The following is a 17,952-nucleotide window of genomic DNA, read 5'->3' as shown; positions in this document are numbered from 1 at the left end:
CTGAGGCTCTCATGGCTGCCAAGACATGACATACTCGCCCCTCCTCACTCTTCATCTTTCGTCCCCCGACAGGAGAGGGATCAGGACTGGTGCTTCTCCTCTCCCCGTGTTAGCCTTGGGGCCTCTGGTTGGGGTCATTGCATGCTTGAGTGCATGTCCTATGATCTGCATTCGCATCAAGGGTTGATCTCTCTCGTGCTGTGACTCAGTCTCGGCCTTTCCATTCTCCTCCCCTCATACACTACTTCCTATCCGCTCTCCCCCGCCAAAGGAAATCAAGGCCGGCCATCATCGTGAAATTCGGGTTGAGATATGTCGTCCAATCCTGGTCTGGTGCCCAATTCTACAAAGATCGTGACTCCTAGCCAGTCCGTTTCCTCCACGGCGTTTTACTCAACTCCTTCGGTCGATAGCGGTTCACAGAGGCGGACTGGGGGCTCTGGTAGTTTCGGAGCAGGATTGGCGGCGAGGAATTCCAGTTCCCCGAGAAATAACCAGGCTTTCAAGAGCCATCACAAGCGGCAGAGGCGTCCTCGATTGCTGGATGATGACGAGTACAGCGAAACTGTATGTGCTTCAAAACCAATCATTCTTTCTTTAAGATCTTTGGTCAGAAAACTAAGATTCGATATTCTGGTGCTCAGGCCGTCATGAGATCGACAACGAGTCGTAAAGGACAAACGTCCATCACGCATTTGATGAACTTTTCCCTACCTCCACGTCCGCAATACCAGCCGCCACCACGCAATAGCCGTCGATATGCTTCGTGGGGGTTAGGCTCGGGTTATCATGCTATGGATAAAGCTCGCTATGTGCACGCAAATTACCGCTTTATTGTGAATCCCACTCGAAGTTATCATGCGCAGGCGGCGAATGCCGATGTTCATCTGGATTGGGATTCGGTCTTACAGGTCTTGGTCTCGGCACAAACCCAATCCACAAGCTGTCCTATCTGTTTATCTACGCCCGTAGCTCCTCGGATGGCTCGGTGTGGTCACATATTCTGCCTACCGTGTCTGATTCGCTATATGCACTCTACTGACGATGACGCTCCCGTTCCTGAGAAGAAGGCTCGCTGGAAGAAGTGCCCACTTTGTTGGGATTCAATTTATATTTCAGAGACTCGACCTGTACGATGGTTTCGTGGGCAGGAAGGAGATATCCCTGTCGAAGGCGGTGATGTGGTACTGCGACTGGTGAAGCGAGATCCAGGCAGCACCCTTGCTCTACCTCGCGATGGCGCAGAGAGTCTCAACCCTGGCGAGGATGTTCCGTGGTACCACGCAGCGGAGGTAGCTGACTACGCCCGAATCATGAAAGGTGGCGAAGATTACATGATCGCTCAATATGACGCAGAAGTGGAAGATCTTCGAAGGCAGGAAGCTGAGGATGAGCTTTTATTTGGTGATGATAATACGTGGACCAAAAAGGCTATTGCCGCCATCAATGATGCCAAAACGAAAATAAAAGGGATTGGAAATCCGCCCAATGTTCAGCGACAACCTGCTACGGACAAGTCGCTCAAGGATGCCGTCTCAGCGCAGTCATCGCAGTCATCGCCTAATGCTACACAAACGGAGGAGATATTGGCAGCTGAGTCCGTCTCTTCGTCAGGCGTGGGTGCTGGCGCTGCCACTATTCCGGTCACGAACGGCGAAGTAGAACGCGTGGCAGAGGCTGTGGCCAATGTTCATTTAAATTCGACTCCGGAAGCGAAGTTGAAACAGAAAGATGCCGGGCATAGCCGAAGCCCTCATAAAGGCGATCGCACTCGGGAAGGCAATGGACCTCACCCGCCCGACCATCCCTTCTACTTCTATCAGGCTCTTCCTCAATTCTACCTGTCTCCCTTGGATATTCGCATACTGAAGGCTGCTTTTGGAGATTACGCTACATTTCCAGCGACGATTCTTCCTCGCGTGGAGCGTATCTCAAGTGGACATATCGTCGACGATGAGCTCCGAAAACGTGTCAAGTATTTAGGCCATCTTCCACAAGGATGTGAGGTAAACTTTCTCGAATGCGATTGGAGAGATGTGGTCGTCCCAGAAATATTGGAGCGCTTCAGCGCTGAGATCGGAAGAAGAAGAAAGCGTAACAAGGAAAAAGAGGCACGCGAAGAGAAAGAACGGCTCCGCGCGGAGAAGGAAGAGGAGGAAAAACGCTGGGCTGCCGCACGCCGTAGGAGACCTAGCATTGGCATCAGTGATCCACCCTTTTCCGATCAAGATTTCCAGCCATTGTCCAATGACCCTATGGCTGCCGGCTTTCCGCCCTTCGACGCTGGCTCCTCGTCCGCATCACCACCTCGGCCGTCCTCGCAGTTTGGCGCCCTAGCTTCACCGTCGACTACTCCTCCCGGAGTTCGTACTGTTTGGGGAACTACCGTCGCACCATTCATCGCAGAGTCGTCAGAAGTTTCCCCAAGGCCCGCTCGCCACGACGGCTGGCGCGAGGACTGGGAAGAAGAATTACTAGCTCACCAGGAAAGGCAGTTGTTGGCCCAGACGAGTCTGGAAGGAAACCAATCTTCTTCTGCTGGTGGTGGTGGCGGACGCAAGAAGAGGAATAAGAAGATCACACTCATGTCAACCAACATTCAGAGAGGAGCATGATTGCATGAATACCTGTCATTGTATAGCGGCACATTCGCCTCATTTTCTCCCAGTTTTCCCGCTCTTTTTTTTATCTTCAGAATTTTTAGGTCTTTTCATGGTGTTTTATTGGGAGGGAACCATTCTATTGGTGAGTGCAGGTGGTCTTATGGGCGTGTATCTCTCTCTTGTTGAAGGAGCATGGCATGGAGTTCAATGGTTTGAAGATCTCAACAATCTCGGAAATGTCTAATGCCCTCTTGAAATAGATGCTGAATAAAGATATGAATTCTCAATTAGGTGAGGTGACTGTTTCAGTTGGTTACTACGCGCAAACCTCAGATAGAATAATAGCACACTTGGTCGCGTGAGAATGATAGGATCTCCGATTTCCTTGTACTACGAATTCAACTAATCTTGAGCTCTAGACTGCAGATATTTCTGCTATCGTCAAATGCTATTATAAGTGTAGGATGGGGTGGAATGCACCAGTCATTAAGCGCTGAGGGACTTGGTGAACTTGATGCTCTCAAGACATATAACATAAAGCATTATATGAGATTCATCAAGTGACATTTGACCCCGGTTCATCGAATGATTCGAATCTGAAAGAACCATTACCTCTCTCTTGCCACATTTTTGTCCCTGGGAAGAGGCCACAGTGCAATCGACGATCTTATCTCCATTCTCTTCCCCAGTTGTTGTGGTATCTTGGTTAGTCTTGGTCGCAATCTAGCCCCAAGTAAATAGTAAGTGCTGCTTCTCCACCACCCTGAAAAACATTTCTTCCTCTCTCCCTTTTCCTCCTCAACCTTCCTCGGTTCTTGTTCTACACTAAATAAAGGTGCTCAATTGCTTGCCTCTTAACTGGGGCGATTTCATGAAAAGAAAAACATGACTGTCACACGCTCCCAAACAGGGAAAACCCCTAAGTAAGTGGATTGTCCCTGTGCGGCGAAAGGAGAGTGCAAAAAAGAAACCGAAACCTACCTTTTGCGACAGCAAACTTGCTGGCCTCCCTGATCGCTCGCTGAGTCTGTTTTTCCTCCTTTACACAATACATATTGGCGCGAGTCATCAGTGCGACTAATATTTTTTCGGAGTAGGAAGTTGGAACGCCCTGGTTACGTTGAAACCCCTGGCCGACGAGTCACTCGCAGCCGCGTCGTGGTAGCATCAGAGACCAGTGCAGACGACGTGTCCGATTCAGCGACCGAAATCCGCGGGAGATCCAAGTCTACTACACGGAGACGTCAAGTGAAGACCGAGGAAGCGTCAGAAGGCGAAGAGAAGGGACGCGCCAATGGACACATCAATGGAAACACCAATGGACACACCAATGGACACACCAATGGACACACCAATGGACACACCAATGGACACACCAATGGTTCGACAAAGAAGCCACGAGTCATTGACGGCTGGGTTGAGGGCAGTGATCCTAAGATTGACTATAGCGGAGAATTCGAGTTTGGAGGGTCCTGGGGAGTGCTGTCCATGATGATCGGGTTCCCTCTGTTGATGTACTACATGTGGATTGGTGCCGTCTATTATGATGGCAAATTTCCCCGTCCTTCGGAAGGCCAGAGCATGTCGGAATTTCTCGCGCACATGGGCCATTTAGTCTGTGAAGGCGCTTACCCTTCGCTCAGAGCTTGGATCATTTACTGGGTATTCTTCATCTTCGAGGCCCTATGCTACGTTCTTCTCCCTGGTGTGACTGTCATGGGCCGTGCTCTGCCGCACCTCGGGGGAAAGCAGCTGCCCTACTACTGTTCCGGTGTCTGGTCTTTCTACACCAGCATTGCTCTTGCTGGTGTTCTTCATTTTACCGGGATTTTCAAGCTGTACACCATCATCGATGAGTTCGGGCCTCTTCTGAGCGTTGCCATCATCTCTGGCTTCCTGGTGTCCTTCGTCGCATACTTCTCCGCGTTGGCTCGTGGTGCGCAACATCGCATGACCGGGTATCATATCTATGATTTCTTCATGGGCGCGGAGCTCAATCCTAGAATGTTCGGTATTCTTGATTTCAAGATGTTCTTCGAAGTTCGCCTTCCTTGGTTCATCCTCTTCTTCATCTCTCTCGGTGCTGCAGCTCGGCAGTACGAGGTCTATGGCTATGTTTCTGGGGAAGTTGGGTTCCTCCTCATGGCGCATTTCTTGTACGCTAATGCTTGCTGCAAAGGTGAAGAGTGTATCGTGTCAACTTGGTAAGCTTTCACTCATGTCATGCTCTTGGTTCAGCCATAGCCATCACAGCCAGAGACTAATTCGTCTTAGGGATATGTATTATGAAAAGTGGGGTTTCATGCTCATCTTCTGGAACTTAGCCGGCGTGCCCTTGAGTTACTGCCACTGCACGATCTACCTTGCCAGCCATGACCCCGCTACTTACCGTTGGAACCGTGTCTTCCTGGTGTTCCTGTATGCAGCCTATCTGTTTGTTTACTGGGTCTGGGATACAACCAACAGCCAGAAGAATCGTTTTCGTCAGCAAGAGCGTGGTACCATGGTCTCTCGGAAGACTTTCCCTCAGCTCCCATGGCAGACCCTCAAGAACCCCAAGACCATCACTGCCGCCGATGGTTCCAAGATCCTCGTTGATGGATGGTGTAAGTGATTTGTCTCGTCAAAGGAGCACCCAGACAAACATGCTGACTTTTGGCACAGATGGCAAGGCTCGTAAAATCCACTACACATGCGATCTTTATTTCGCCTTGAACTGGGGCTTGATTACCGGCTTCAGCAGTCCATTCCCCTGGTTCTATCCTATTTTTTTCGCGTGCATGATCACTCACCGTGCGCTGCGTGACATCCAGCGCTGCCGGAATAAGTACGGCGAAGCCTGGGTAGAGTACGAAAGACAGGTTCCATATTTGTTCATCCCTGTAAGCTATTCCTCATCTTGAAACGCGACGAACAGGCTGACTAATTCGGGCACATAGTATGTATTCTAAGGGGACTGACCGGTTCGACCGCTTTCGCTGACGCCTTATGGTGGCCATACAATACCCAAAAATTCTCCCATCACGTACAGGACTTGGTATATGCCATAATAATACGCAGCGGCTTTTCGGGTCAAGAAGAGCAATATTACTAACTCACCTACATCTGCTCCTTACTTTACAGCAGGAAACTTTATATTCTCGATGTCCATCGGCGGTTCACTTCGATTCATGTATATCATTAGATTGGCTACCACCGGCCGTCACTTGGTTTCCTTCCTGTTACTTTTCTCCTTCTGTTTCGATTATTCTTATCTCTGTCCCTTGATAAAGAGGTTTATGACCCTAGCGAGACTCTATCGCTTGAATGATAATGTATAAATTCCGTGGAATAAAAAAAGGGAGTGAATACTTCGTATCTCCAGTGTATCATCCTGAACATTCGAATCCACGTACTTGGAAGCCAACAATATATCTCATTAATCACATGACCTGTCCAGGTCCCTCCATTGCAGCTTATCGATAGAGGCTTGAACCCCCACCATGTGTCGCATGAAGGTCAGTAACTGACAGGGTGGAGTTGCTCAATTGACTGTGCCAACCGTTCGATTGAGTTCGAATCAAGATCATACAGAGTCAGCTGAGCCCACTACATACAACCTAGTATTCTACCATCCATCATGTTGATCCAGGAATCTTTCCACGATGTGCCCACCAAAGCGGATGGAAACGGTACTATGCGTATGTAACCAAATGACTCCAAGACGCCAAGCAAGACTTATCTGCTTATCACAACTTAACCAGGTATCTACGTGTTCCATCCCACTATTCCTGGGTACCCCAAGGCTCGATTCCCTGGTGTCGTAGTGTTCAGCGAGATCTACCAAGGTGCGTACACGGCTTCGCGCGATTGACGGCGCCGAAACTGACTGTAGCTAGTGACTGGACCTGTCTCGCGGTTCGCCAGACAGATTGCGGGCCAGGGGTACATCTGTGCTGCGCCGTCCAGCTATCACGAATTCACCGGTCCTGAGCCACTGCAATACAATGCTGAAGATACTGACAAGGGGAACCAGTGGAAAGTCAGCAAGGCATGTACCTACAAGCCGAGTCACCATCACAACGCGATCATGCCTGAGCGCCGCTAACCGAGATGCAGAAAATAGCCGCTTATGACGAGGATGCTTCGTTGTGCGTTGATTACTTGCTCTCCCTGCCCACTTGCAATGGCCGGGTAGGCGCAACGGGTATGTGCTTGGGTGGTCATCTTGCGTACCGATGTGCGTTGGACAGCCGCGTCAAGGCGGCTGTGTGCTACTTTGCGACGGACATCCACAGCAAGACCCTCGGCGCGGGCAAGCACGATGACAGTTTGGCTAGAGCGGGCGATATCAAGGGAGAGCTTCTTATGGTGAGTTTGATTTCATCTAGTTGACGCTTTGGGAGCTATATGGTAGTCGACAGCTGAGTGACAATGCACTAGATTTTTGGAAAGAACGACAACCATGTTCCCCCGGAGGGTAGAGACCTGATCCGCAAGACCCTGCATGAGAAGGGCGTCCTGTTCAGCTTCTACGAGGTCGCATGGGCTCAACGTACGTTAAATTGTGATGCACTTGCTGTTAATGATCATTTCGAAGGCAGTGCTAACAGAGAACCGCGACAGATGCATTCATTCGGGACGAGCTAAGCAAGGGACGGTATGACCCCGCCATTACCAAGGTATGCTTTGAGATGCTGCTCGAGTTGTTCGGACGGACATTGAAACTGGACCTTGGCGAACACGATGGCAAGAAATTGGAGATCGAGGATGTATGCTAGATTTTCCTAATGCGCTAGTAGAAGCGCGTCTTAGATGAGGATGTTCTGGGCCTGCCGTTGTTCACGGCTGTCAGCCGCAATGAAGGACGGCTCTTGGGCCGTTCATTTGGTGTTTAGGCTCCACACAGTAATACTAACTAATCTGTGCCGAGTTGAAGACCAGATATTTAGAAACAAGCGGCCCGTTTGCTATCTTACTTGAGGTAAGGGCTAGACTTTCAGAGTTGATGTGTATATCAATCGTTGAACAAGACAAGCGGGTAAACATTCACCAAGTGTAACGCAGCATAACACTGGCGATTGGAAATGGAGAGCTTCAGCCCATGTATTAGAATTGATCCCGGCTAAGTTCAGCCATAATCTGGTATCAATCTAAAACTTGTGAACGTAAGGTAGTCTATGACAAAGCGCAACTTGAATCATACGGCATCCATCGATTTGGAATATATAATCCATAACAATATCCCAAGTGAGGTATTTAGTGTTGACTGGTGCATTAGGCATCAGGCTGAGCAGAATCATGATCAACATTGATGTAAGGCTTCAAAAAGCAAGGAGCAAACCGCTATCTAATCCGCATCCCACGCAGCTTTCGAGGTGGAAAAAGGGAAAAGATACTTTGGGAAAATCGGGTGGCTGATGAGGTGTGACTTGTAAGACAGTGGGAGTGTTCAGTCAATTACAATACCGTATTTCGACACATCTCATGATAGGTACCTTACCTTATGTTACTTTGGGGGAATTTTGGTGCTTTTTTTGTGTTGGTAGGGTATGTGTACTGAAACTAGTAGACGAATGGTTCTACTCAGTACAGATGGCTGGGAAGGGCATGTTGATCGAGAGACAGGTACAGATACAGTACTAAGCAGTAGAATTCAGGGGACTTTCACACTGTGCCATACTGCTAGGCCTGCAGTGACTACTCTCATCCAAGACGGTTTGGTTTCGTACCTAGTTTGGACTCTTGTGCAATTAAACTAAGTGTCCGCTGCGTACGGAGTACATACAAGTAAATTACCTTACTGTTGATGTATCGAATCAGGGACGGAGTACCTACCTAGTTGCAGGCACCAAGAATAGAAAACCGGGGAAATCAAAACAATCCATGGACGAAGATGGAAGACTTCCTTGGTACAATCCAAGCACAGCTCAACCAACCATGGTCAAAGGACAATATTCTGCCTAGTGGTCTATAATTATGATGGTGCCTCCTTGACCACCAGGTTCTGGCAAGAGAAACATCTCCAATCTTGAAGAATCAGCCAAAGCTCCAGGATGATGGAAGGAAGGGATCATGATATGGAGTATCAAAGTTCTCTCCATACGTAGTTGGCGCTCATTAGCCCAAGACCCCAGCCTGCTCAATTATTGCTTCGTCTGAAGTGCTTGGTCCATTGAGTTGAAAATCTTCAGAGAAAACCAGTTATGGCCCGTTAGATTTCACTAGTATTAATTAATGACAGTTTCATTTTTTGGGCACTGGATATGGAGTTTATAGGTTTACAGCGTCCGATTTATCTTCTGACCTCCGCGCTCTGTAGGTCATGGTTCCCACTCATCGACATTAATTGTCCTGATGGTGTTTTCGCTCTAAGCCACCTCGTGTCAAGTTGATCTGTACAGCACATTTTTCCATCTTCAGTTCCACTTTCTTTCTTCTCTACTCGCAGACGGAGTATAATCTTGCATAATCTACCATCGAGCCACTTCCTGTTTGTTGCATTGCCCTCGTGGATGACAACGATCTTGCAGCCTTCAGTTTACCGACGCTTTTGAGCTGCAATTGAATCACGATCTGCTCACCACAGTTTTCATCGATTGAATCTCCTCACTTTTGGCTGCAAAAAATCACAAAATTTGTGTTCCTCGTCTTGGAATTTCAGGGACTTAATTGACACAACGATCAGCATCATAATAATCCCCCGGTTACTGGCTTGTTTCAACTTTGCGACGGGAGCCATTGTCAACGGCCTGGTCTGGTCTCTTAGCGTGGGTCCCAGCAAAAGGGAAGCCAATTTAACTACCAGTAAGACCACCACCGAGCCGCGTGAATCTTGTCTACGGTCACCCAAGTCTGTTTGCATGGTCAATCGCTTCAACGGTCGGTGAATCATGGGTTCTACACAATTTGGGAATTTCAATGTGAGTCTGCGGACGGATTTCGATACGCTACTCGTTGCGCGAAAGGGGAGTTAACTAGTGAGAATCTTCGCGAACAGGACTTCTGCAGAGATTCGACCTTACCAGTTTGCAATGTGAGTCAACCAATTTCATTCTCTGGCGGTTTCCCATGTAAGCACCTTGTCACCAAGGGACTGCGCCTTGCTGACCGCGATTGTTCGTCGATAGCTCTTTGTCGCCCACAACCAACCCCCTAATGAAGCCTACGACGGCTGTGCCCTCACTGGTATTGACCTGGGCAATCATCGATATCTCAGCAACTTAGGTATGGAGCGACGGATAGAACGCCACGGAGACGAGTCGCGAATTGCGAGACTGATATCAACGCAGGATCGATACTACTGGCATTCATATCCATCTTAGTATCGCTCTTTCTATTATGGCGATCGGAACGGAAACAGGCCGCGGTTGGGCGAAGGTACGCCTCTAAACAGGGGCTGTGGAATGCATGGACATGGCTGACAAGTAATACTGTCTAGGGAAATGCAATTGTTCCTTCTTGGCTTCATTATCATCGAGATCTGCGAGATCTTCACCGTGGGCGGTTTCCCTCTTGACAGCACGGTGCTGAAGGTATGTTTTGTCTGTTGCAATTGACGCCTTGCTTCTATTGGGCATAACTGACCGACTTGCATAGGGGTTTACGGCAGTTCATATCGCTGCGATCACCGCGACATGCTGGATCCTCTTCTTGAACGCTCTTGTCGGGTTTCAGTTCCTTGACGACGGTACACCTGTTTCGGTCGGTCTCTGTGTTGCTTCTGCCCTGGTGTTCTTCATCGGTACCGGTTATATCGCCCTAGATACTGCTTTCGACTGGACCGGAGAGTTTGCGATGACCCCATCTGATCACTATCGAAATATCGCACTCTACGTACTGTATCAGCTCTTCCCCCTCGTCCTCCTCGTGGCATTCTTCGTTCTGGAATCTGTCTTGGTGATCCGGGTCCTGGGCGAGTTCCGACCAATGTGTATGCTCAACCCACAAGGTCTTTTGAGCTAAGTAACTGACGGGATATGCAGTGTATCTGTCTGCCGCGGGTCTGTTGTTCGCCATTGGCCAAATCTTCAACTACGTGATCAGCACCCATCTCTGCCAGGCGTCGCATGGAAAAATCAACGGCGCCTTATTCGAGACATTGTTCACCCTCTTGTCGGTCGTTATGGTCTGGATCTTCTGGAGCAGTATAACGGAAGATGACTGGCCGATGCCGATGGCTGTAGGCACCGGCTACAACTAAGTTGCAACTGTTATTATACTACCCGCTTAATTTGATCTAGTCGACTGCCGACCCTATTCAGCCATAGCACTGCTCTTACCGTTGCAGACGAGGATGGATCCTTATCCTCGTACCTGTGTGTCTGACCTCGCCTGTCTTTTCCTCGTTTTTACGGCTGGACTGCCTTTTTGATACCACTTCTGTACTCAACTCTTATGTTTCACGATTTCTCTGATGCTACCAGTGACTATGATTGTACTACCCTTTTAATGATGTGGTCAGCTTGATGTGAAACGCGCATGTGATCATGTTTACATATTCATCCTCCCCTTTACTGTCAGAAACCTATTTTATGTACCTAGCCACTAGCATATGTTTATAACCAATCTTTGCACGTTAAAATGTTAACGTCTGCCTTCCGTCAGGGTCAAGGAATCTACCATGAAAGTATTATTACTTCTCCGCGAGTACCTGTAGTTGATGGATCGAAGCATGAGCTGTAATATTATCGAGTATGTACGGTAGATTCTGTACAGCGATCATAAGAACGAAATCACATCCAGAAACGACGACAACTTGCATGCGATAGCAGCCGACAATCTAGTCCAGGTCAAAATAATGCAAGCCCAATCCATGCTCTATGAACCCTCCGGTGCATGCAAAAGAATGTCCGCTATTTCAGCCTCATATAGTTATATTGATCTTTGGATCTGGTGGGAAAAGAAAGACCGGGAATAAGAACCTTCAAAGCCGAACCTTGACATCTACACAGGGAAGAGTCCACTCCCGTCGTCCCAGCAAACTCCGCAACCATTCGAGTCCAACACCGGTCCACTCCTGCTGTCCCAGTTCACTTGATCCGTTGAGCGCAAGTCGCCGCTGCGCCTCCTCAACCGCAGCGCCCGCCAGCGCCTTGGTGGTCGTATTGACGGTTTCTGCCACATAACTGGCCAGGGAGGTATTGGCCGAGACAGCATCGTAGGGGCTCGAGGTTGCGTAGCGCGGCGAAAACCAGTCGCCGCGGAAGTCGAAGAAGCAGCGGTCAGCCCAGTGGCAGGAGGAGATGAAGAGGATGAGGAGCAGCGCGGAGCAGTAGATGCATGGTCGGTGGAGGATGTATGTGAGTGTGACAAAGGAAATGATGAAGAGGGGGGAGGCGTTGGTTGGGATGAAGAGGAGCGGTAACCAGCTATATGTTGATCGTGTGAGTGAGTGGGCTTGGAAGTTTGGCATGATATTTCAGATGGTGCGGCGGCTTACCTCCTGAGACAGAACATGGTGGGGGTCTATAGGCTGGCAGGATCGTACCACACTTCTTGTGACAGTGACACAAGTATAAGGTAGTGTTATAGTGATGGAAGAGTGTGGTCAACTTGAGAGGAAGACTGACGTAGAGGAAGAGGGATACCTCTGACACTGAATTAAAGAAGATATGAGTGCAGAGAAGGTGGAGAGTTGAATATTAGATGCAGATAGTGGAAAAAGTATCGCCCATCAGACAGCTGAGATACGAGCAAATTCCTCGTACATCGTAGCTGGATCTATGAGCACCTCCGTAAGAATTCTTTCACTGACCTGAGGTTTTTCAGCGTCATTGCTGATTCCCTCCAATAAGAGATATTACCGTACCGTAACTGAAATCCCCGCCATAATTACCGATTCATGGCCACCTTCCTCAGGTATCCAAATGTACTCTGCATCAGCCTCAACAGCATCAGCCACAAATCATCTTGAGCCACTTACCTAACCCGACCTAGTGCCACTTCGGCCTCCATCTTGTTCTTTTTGCTCTACTGAATTATCATCATTTCTTGTTCTCCTCCCCCCTTCCTTACCCATCTTCTTCTCTGTACCATAGTCCGTTGATTTAGCCCATTTCTTTCTCTTCTTTCTTTCAATTACCAGAGCTATCTGGCCTTACTTCTTCCTCACTTCTCCCTTTCTGCTCTCGAAAGAGAGCTCTCAAGAGAAGCTTAGAGCTTGGATGTCACTTGGGAGGTCGCCTTTTATTGTGGTGAGCTGACAGAAATGTCCACCCCCAGCGATCTCCAGGCTCTCCTGGCGAGCATCAGACCACGTCCATCTCCTTCGGGAATGCCTGCTCAGGACTCTCAGTACCCTATGCACTTCCAGCAGGGCTACCGTCCCCAACAACAACAGACGCAGCCGCAACCCTACGATGGGCAGAACTTGTCTCACTCTCAGTTGTTGCAGCATGGCTACCGTCACCCTTCGGTCTCGTCTGCCATCCCTAGCCCATCCCCAGTCAATACACCACCTCATCATGGCTCGGATATCCTCAGTCCTAATACTGCCACTCGTGGTGAAATGTACCCCCAGCAACCTCAAGCTCAAAACCCCGACCGTGCTGCCAACCTGCTGAACCTACTCAAGTTTAATCAGGGCGCTGCAGCTGCCCCGTCTCAACAGCAGCCTACTGCTGTTGGAATGGAGCAGCCAAGGTCTCCTCTTACCCAGGAAACTGGCTTCGAGGGTGTGTCTAGGTCTCACACGAGGAACATCTCGGCGTCTGATCTGGTTGCTTCCCTGTTCGGTCGACAGGCTCAAGCTCCACCTTCGGCTGCAACCCCACCTATGATGCCTAATCCTTCGCAGTTCGCTCAGCCTGGTCATTCTGGGGTCGGCGAGAGTTCACTCTCGGCAGCCCCTACTGCTGAACATACGCAGGAGATGCTGCTTCGTCTGCTGAACCGACCATCCCCGAGCCAGGACGTTTCCCAGGGGCACGGAAAAGCGGCATCCCAACCAGCAGCGTCTGTGTCTCCGGTCAAGTCCCCTGTCGCTGAGCCGACCGCACAAGCGTCAGTTGAAGTGCACGGGGCGCGTCCTGAAGAAACGGTGTCTGGGAAGCCGGACATAATATCTTCTCAACAGCCCAAGTCGACACTGACGCCCAAGGAAAGCATCTTCACATACACTAACCCCTTTGAGCAACTGGCTGCTGCATCGCCACGCAAGGCCTCTCCTCAGATCAAGTCTCGGAGTGCTAGCCCCGCTGTCGAGCTCACCCAGCGCCAGAAGATCAACGTAACTGCAACCGCGGATGTTGCTCCTGTGTCTCAGCCAGCAGCTTCGTCTGCCGTGCAACGCCCGTCATCGCCAATCCTTGACGCAGAGCAGCGCGAGGCTGTTAACCAGGTAGTTGGCAAGCTGGTGGATCAGATAGTTGGCCGCGACGTTGCTGAAGTACGTGACAAGACAGCCAAGGAAGAGGAGTCATTGCCTGTACGGACGGATAAGGATGAGGGCACTAAAGCGGCCATTTCCTCTGTCACTAGCCATCTTCGTGATACAACTGCTGAGGCCAAGCAGGCTGCAAAGATTGAAGCAGCGGCCGCCCAAGACCCCGCGGCAGGGAGTCCTGCAGCTATTAACGAAACTACTAATGGCGAAAGTGGCGAGGCCCTTGCAGACAGTTGGGAGAGCGCCGAGGACAGCGCTGCGAAGGAAGAAGAGCGCGTTGTTCCCGTGTACAACTTTCCTCTGAAGCCGTTCATTTCCATCTCCCTCAAGGGCAACGCCCAGGAACTTCCGACCATTCGGGATGATGGTATCATGGACATCGCCCGGCTGAAGAAAGAATTTGATCAACTGGACCGCTCCTTGACTTCGGCTACATCGGAATACATCGTTTACGCTCTAGCGAAGAATGGAGGCATGAGAATCATTCGTCAGGAGGATGGAAGTGACAAGCAAGTCTTCCGTGCAACCCGCGACCGCGTGTTCAATGTCACTCTCTGCACCTCAGCCACAACGAGTGGCGTATCCGAGGAGCAGGCGATCTTGGGCATTGGTGTCAGCGGCACGGTCTACTGGGCATTGATTTCGCGCGGCGAAAAGGATCTGTTCGAGCTGGATGCTTTGGAGAGCGAGAGCCTGATATTCCCGCCGTTCCCGGCTTCTGATGAGAACACTTCTGGTGGCCAGCTGAAAACGCGGGCCAAGAGAAGCTCTCGTCATCCTGGCTTCTTCGCCATCGGGCGTGGCAAGAATATCTACGTTGTCTGTCCCCAGGCGGCTGCCAACGCAAACTATGGTGTCTCGGGATCTCAACGCACCGTCAACACGGAGAAGTTTTTCAAGGAACGGGCCCTCAAGATATCAACCGGCAAAGCTGGCAAGGACTTTGTGTTCAGTGACGACGATACTGTCGTCGCTTCTCTAGACAAGACCGGCAGACTACGCTTCTGGGATATTCGGGAAGTGGTCAACAATCCCGATTTCTTCACGAACGTGCCTAGTCCAGCTGAGGTGCGCGTCCCGTTGAACACCTTTGTTACCGGGTCTCCCACCGAGAAGTCTTGGCCCACCTCCATCCTGTTCATCGATAAGCTGCGCCCCTATGTCAAATCGATGGCGCTTCGTTACGTTCTGGTCGGACTTAAGCAAAACCACACCTTGCAGCTCTGGGATATTGGGCTTGGCAAGGCCGTGCAGGAGCTCAAGTTCCCTCACGAGAACGAATCGGATGCCATCTGTAGTGTCGCCTACCACGCAGCCTCTGGTATCATTGTTGTCGGACATCCTACGCGCAATTCTATCTACTTTGTTCACTTGTCCGCCCCTAGATATAATCTACAGCCCATGTCGCAGGCATCTTTCATCAAGCGCTCGGGTGAAAAGGACTCGAGCTTGCCCAAGCCGGAATCTACAGCATGCATGAGTGGCATTCGGGAAATTTCGTTTGCCTCCAAGGGCCAGTTACGCAGCTTGGATCTTCTCCCTGCCATTAAGGCTCCTGGAGATAGCAAAGAAGACAGTGCGCTCTTCGAGCTTTACGTGATGCACTCGCGTGGTGTGACTTGCTTGACCATCAAGAAAGAAGACCTGGGATGGGGCGTCGACAATAAGATTATCCGCCCTGTGAATGCACTGGAGGAGGGCTACATCGAAATTTCTGAGCTTCAGGCCTTCCCCAGCTACGTCTCTGATGAACCTTCAATTAATGGTGATTCGGCTTCTGCCTCCACCAGAGCTACGCCGAGGGAAGTGACCAAGAAGACCCCTGAGGCGACCGCTGAAGCTGCTGGTGCACCTGCTCCTTCAAGCACTGTATCCCCGGTCAAGCCGGTACTGAAGAAGAAGGCTGCCGATGAGCAGGCCGAGCCAGCTGCAGCAGCCAATGGCGTCGAGAAACCTGAGAAGAAGAAGAAAAAGAAGGCTGCTGCTACTGCCCCCGTTACCGGCGAGAGCCCAGCGAAAGCCAAGGAAGCAACATTCACTGCCGCTAGGGGGCTGTCCGGTGAGTCCGGCATTGTGCCTCAACCAAGTGAGCAGACCACTCAACTGGCACCTTCCACAACACAACCATCAACCATGGACGCCCCTTTCCCTGCCGCCACTGCTGCCGCACCGCTCTCCCCTGAAGCTGGTGCCAAAAAAGCTGGCGAGATCTGGGCCAGACACTTGGAGGCACTCCAGACCGGCGTCACTACTGAATTTAATAAGAGTCTCGGTCGCGAGCTTGAAGGCCTGTACTCCCGCTTCGACGAAGAGCGACGCAACTGGGACGCTGCATCAGCAGCCAAACAGGATCAAGTCTTGCGGTTGGTCTCCAGCACTCTGTCCGACAACGTGGAGAAGAATCTGGCTCGTATCGTGTCTAGCAGCATTCAATCCGACGTTGTGCCTGCCCTGACTGAGCTTACTTCGGCCGCTGTTGGAAAACAGCTAGATCAGGTCATTTCTCAGCACCTGGGCAGTGTTGTGCCTCGTGAGGTGCGTCAGGCTCTGCCTGATGCAGTTGCTCGTTCAGTCAAGCAACCTGAAGTGATGAAAGCCATTTCGGATGCCGTTGGTCAGAAGATCGCTTCCCACCTTGAGAGTGACATGTCGAGGGCCTTGCACAACTCCATCACCCCCGCCTTCAAGAGCCTTGCTCTGCAGGCCGCGGAACAGATCGGTTCTGACATGCAGAAGCAGTTGCAGGTTCAAATGAAGCAGTACGAAATCCAGCGCCACAACGATGCTGCGAAAAACGATCAGCTCACAAGTTTTGTTCGTGGTCTGTCTGACACGGTCGCATCGATGGCTGCCGCTCAGACTAACTTCCAAAACGAAATTCTGAGACTCAATCGCGTGTTGAGTGCTAAACAACAGGACGAGGAAAGCCGCAGCTCACAGCAGGCATCATCCGCCGGTCGGGCTGCTGCTCCCAGTGAGGCCAGAACCGCCGAGGATCTTGAACTGGCAGAGATTGCCCAGCTGATGAGTGAGGGCCGGTACGAGGAGGGTTCAGTCAAGGTATGAACTCATAAGCTTAGATTAAATAAAAGAGGCTACTGATTCTAATGGTGTTGTAGTGGCTTCAATCTAGTCAGCAGGCCGATCTGTTCGACAACCTCTTTGTTCGCCTTAACCCATCGTACTTGACTAGGCTTTCACCCATCGTGGCGCTTTCGGTCGGTGTTGCAGTCACTTCTTCTCTTCACACAAATGTTGACGACCGTCTCACGTGGTTGGATGTTGTCCTCCAATCCGTTGACTTGAGGGTACGTTCTAGCGGAGTCCCACCTCTTTGATAGCCATAACTGACAGGATTTTTACATTTAGGACCCCGACATTCACGAGGTTGCCCCTCGGATCATCGAAATTCTCACACAGCGGCTGAATACCTTGTACATGGAGGTCGCTTCGAACAACCCTCATTCTCCCGTCATTCGCAAACTCGGTCCAATCAATCGGCGCTTGCAGGAGCTTTGCAGGTGATCTACCTAGTTGCTACGCTGGTTTCATCTATGACGGGGACATCCTTTGATGATGAATGGCGAGAGCGAATGGGTAACTGTTCTGCTGGGTGATGTCGTTTGCGTCCACGCTCTGGAAATATGGGTCATGACGAGTGAAGACGTCTGGAGCTGAGTGCGATGCCCAAACGGGCAGGATTGCGTGGACATTTGAGGGAGGCTTAGATGTGGTGGACGAGGCTCTTTGGGCATTTCTTTTGTTTTTTAATGATTCAAGGGAGTGATGATACGTGCTAGCACGAAGCGACGGCTTCTTAGTCTAATGACTGATGCATAATATCATGACTATCATTCTGGATCTTCCAGCTGGTTTTATCAAGCTTTGCGCGGAAGCTACTAAGATCTTGTATTAATACCAAAGACATAGTGAAGCCAAGCTCTAGGAGTAATCTATGAGAACTCGGTTGTTTTGGCTCCTGCG

The 17,952-nt window shown here is 50.4% G+C and overlaps 6 protein-coding genes across 6 annotated transcripts; 5 read left to right on the top strand and 1 right to left on the bottom strand.

The window, feature by feature from the left end:
• Window positions 1-55: 55 nt before the first annotated feature.
• AFUA_1G07150 (RING-type E3 ubiquitin transferase MAG2) lies at window positions 56-2,993 on the top strand. Its single transcript, XM_077803859.1, has 2 exons — window positions 56-567; window positions 645-2,993. The coding sequence occupies exons 1-2, from the start codon at window positions 313-315 to the stop codon at window positions 2,613-2,615; spliced, it is 2,226 nt and encodes a 741-aa protein (XP_077660030.1). The 5' UTR covers window positions 56-312; the 3' UTR covers window positions 2,616-2,993.
• Window positions 2,994-3,350: 357 nt separating this feature from the next.
• Window positions 3,351-5,969, top strand: erg4 (c-24(28) sterol reductase). Its single transcript, XM_745368.3, has 5 exons — window positions 3,351-3,526; window positions 3,701-4,807; window positions 4,878-5,209; window positions 5,268-5,485; window positions 5,543-5,969. The coding sequence occupies exons 1-5, from the start codon at window positions 3,489-3,491 to the stop codon at window positions 5,552-5,554; spliced, it is 1,707 nt and encodes a 568-aa protein (XP_750461.3). The 5' UTR covers window positions 3,351-3,488; the 3' UTR covers window positions 5,555-5,969.
• A 119-nt stretch (window positions 5,970-6,088) lies between these two features.
• On the top strand, window positions 6,089-7,719 carry AFUA_1G07130 (dienelactone hydrolase family protein). The gene is made up of 6 exons (XM_077803858.1): window positions 6,089-6,283; window positions 6,347-6,430; window positions 6,482-6,633; window positions 6,702-6,953; window positions 7,026-7,137; window positions 7,209-7,719. Exons 1-6 carry the CDS (start codon window positions 6,223-6,225, stop codon window positions 7,361-7,363), a joined length of 816 nt encoding a protein of 271 aa, XP_077660029.1. The 5' UTR covers window positions 6,089-6,222; the 3' UTR covers window positions 7,364-7,719.
• Window positions 7,720-8,602: 883 nt separating this feature from the next.
• On the top strand, window positions 8,603-11,193 carry AFUA_1G07110 (chitin synthase export chaperone). The gene is made up of 7 exons (XM_077803857.1): window positions 8,603-9,505; window positions 9,568-9,618; window positions 9,713-9,809; window positions 9,875-9,962; window positions 10,024-10,117; window positions 10,182-10,515; window positions 10,568-11,193. The coding sequence occupies exons 1-7, from the start codon at window positions 9,476-9,478 to the stop codon at window positions 10,783-10,785; spliced, it is 912 nt and encodes a 303-aa protein (XP_077660028.1). The 5' UTR covers window positions 8,603-9,475; the 3' UTR covers window positions 10,786-11,193.
• A 30-nt stretch (window positions 11,194-11,223) lies between these two features.
• On the bottom strand, window positions 11,224-12,412 carry AFUA_1G07100 (uncharacterized protein). The gene is made up of 2 exons (XM_077803856.1): window positions 12,025-12,412; window positions 11,224-11,953 (listed from the first exon to the last, which is right to left on the bottom strand). The coding sequence occupies exons 1-2, from the start codon at window positions 12,039-12,041 to the stop codon at window positions 11,509-11,511; spliced, it is 462 nt and encodes a 153-aa protein (XP_077660027.1). The 5' UTR covers window positions 12,042-12,412; the 3' UTR covers window positions 11,224-11,508.
• A 142-nt stretch (window positions 12,413-12,554) lies between these two features.
• On the top strand, window positions 12,555-17,909 carry AFUA_1G07090 (uncharacterized protein). Its single transcript, XM_745363.2, has 3 exons — window positions 12,555-17,028; window positions 17,088-17,276; window positions 17,338-17,909. Exons 1-3 carry the CDS (start codon window positions 12,793-12,795, stop codon window positions 17,491-17,493), a joined length of 4,581 nt encoding a protein of 1,526 aa, XP_750456.1. The 5' UTR covers window positions 12,555-12,792; the 3' UTR covers window positions 17,494-17,909.
• The last annotated feature ends 43 nt before the right edge of the window (window positions 17,910-17,952 follow it).

The sequence above is a fragment of the Aspergillus fumigatus genome, chromosome 1 (genome assembly GCF_000002655.1).
Source record: "Aspergillus fumigatus Af293 chromosome 1, whole genome shotgun sequence".
NCBI lineage: Eukaryota > Fungi > Ascomycota > Eurotiomycetes > Eurotiales > Aspergillaceae > Aspergillus > Aspergillus fumigatus.
The sequence above is the reverse complement of the archived record's forward strand: the minus strand, read 5'-3'. Positions and strand labels throughout refer to the sequence as shown.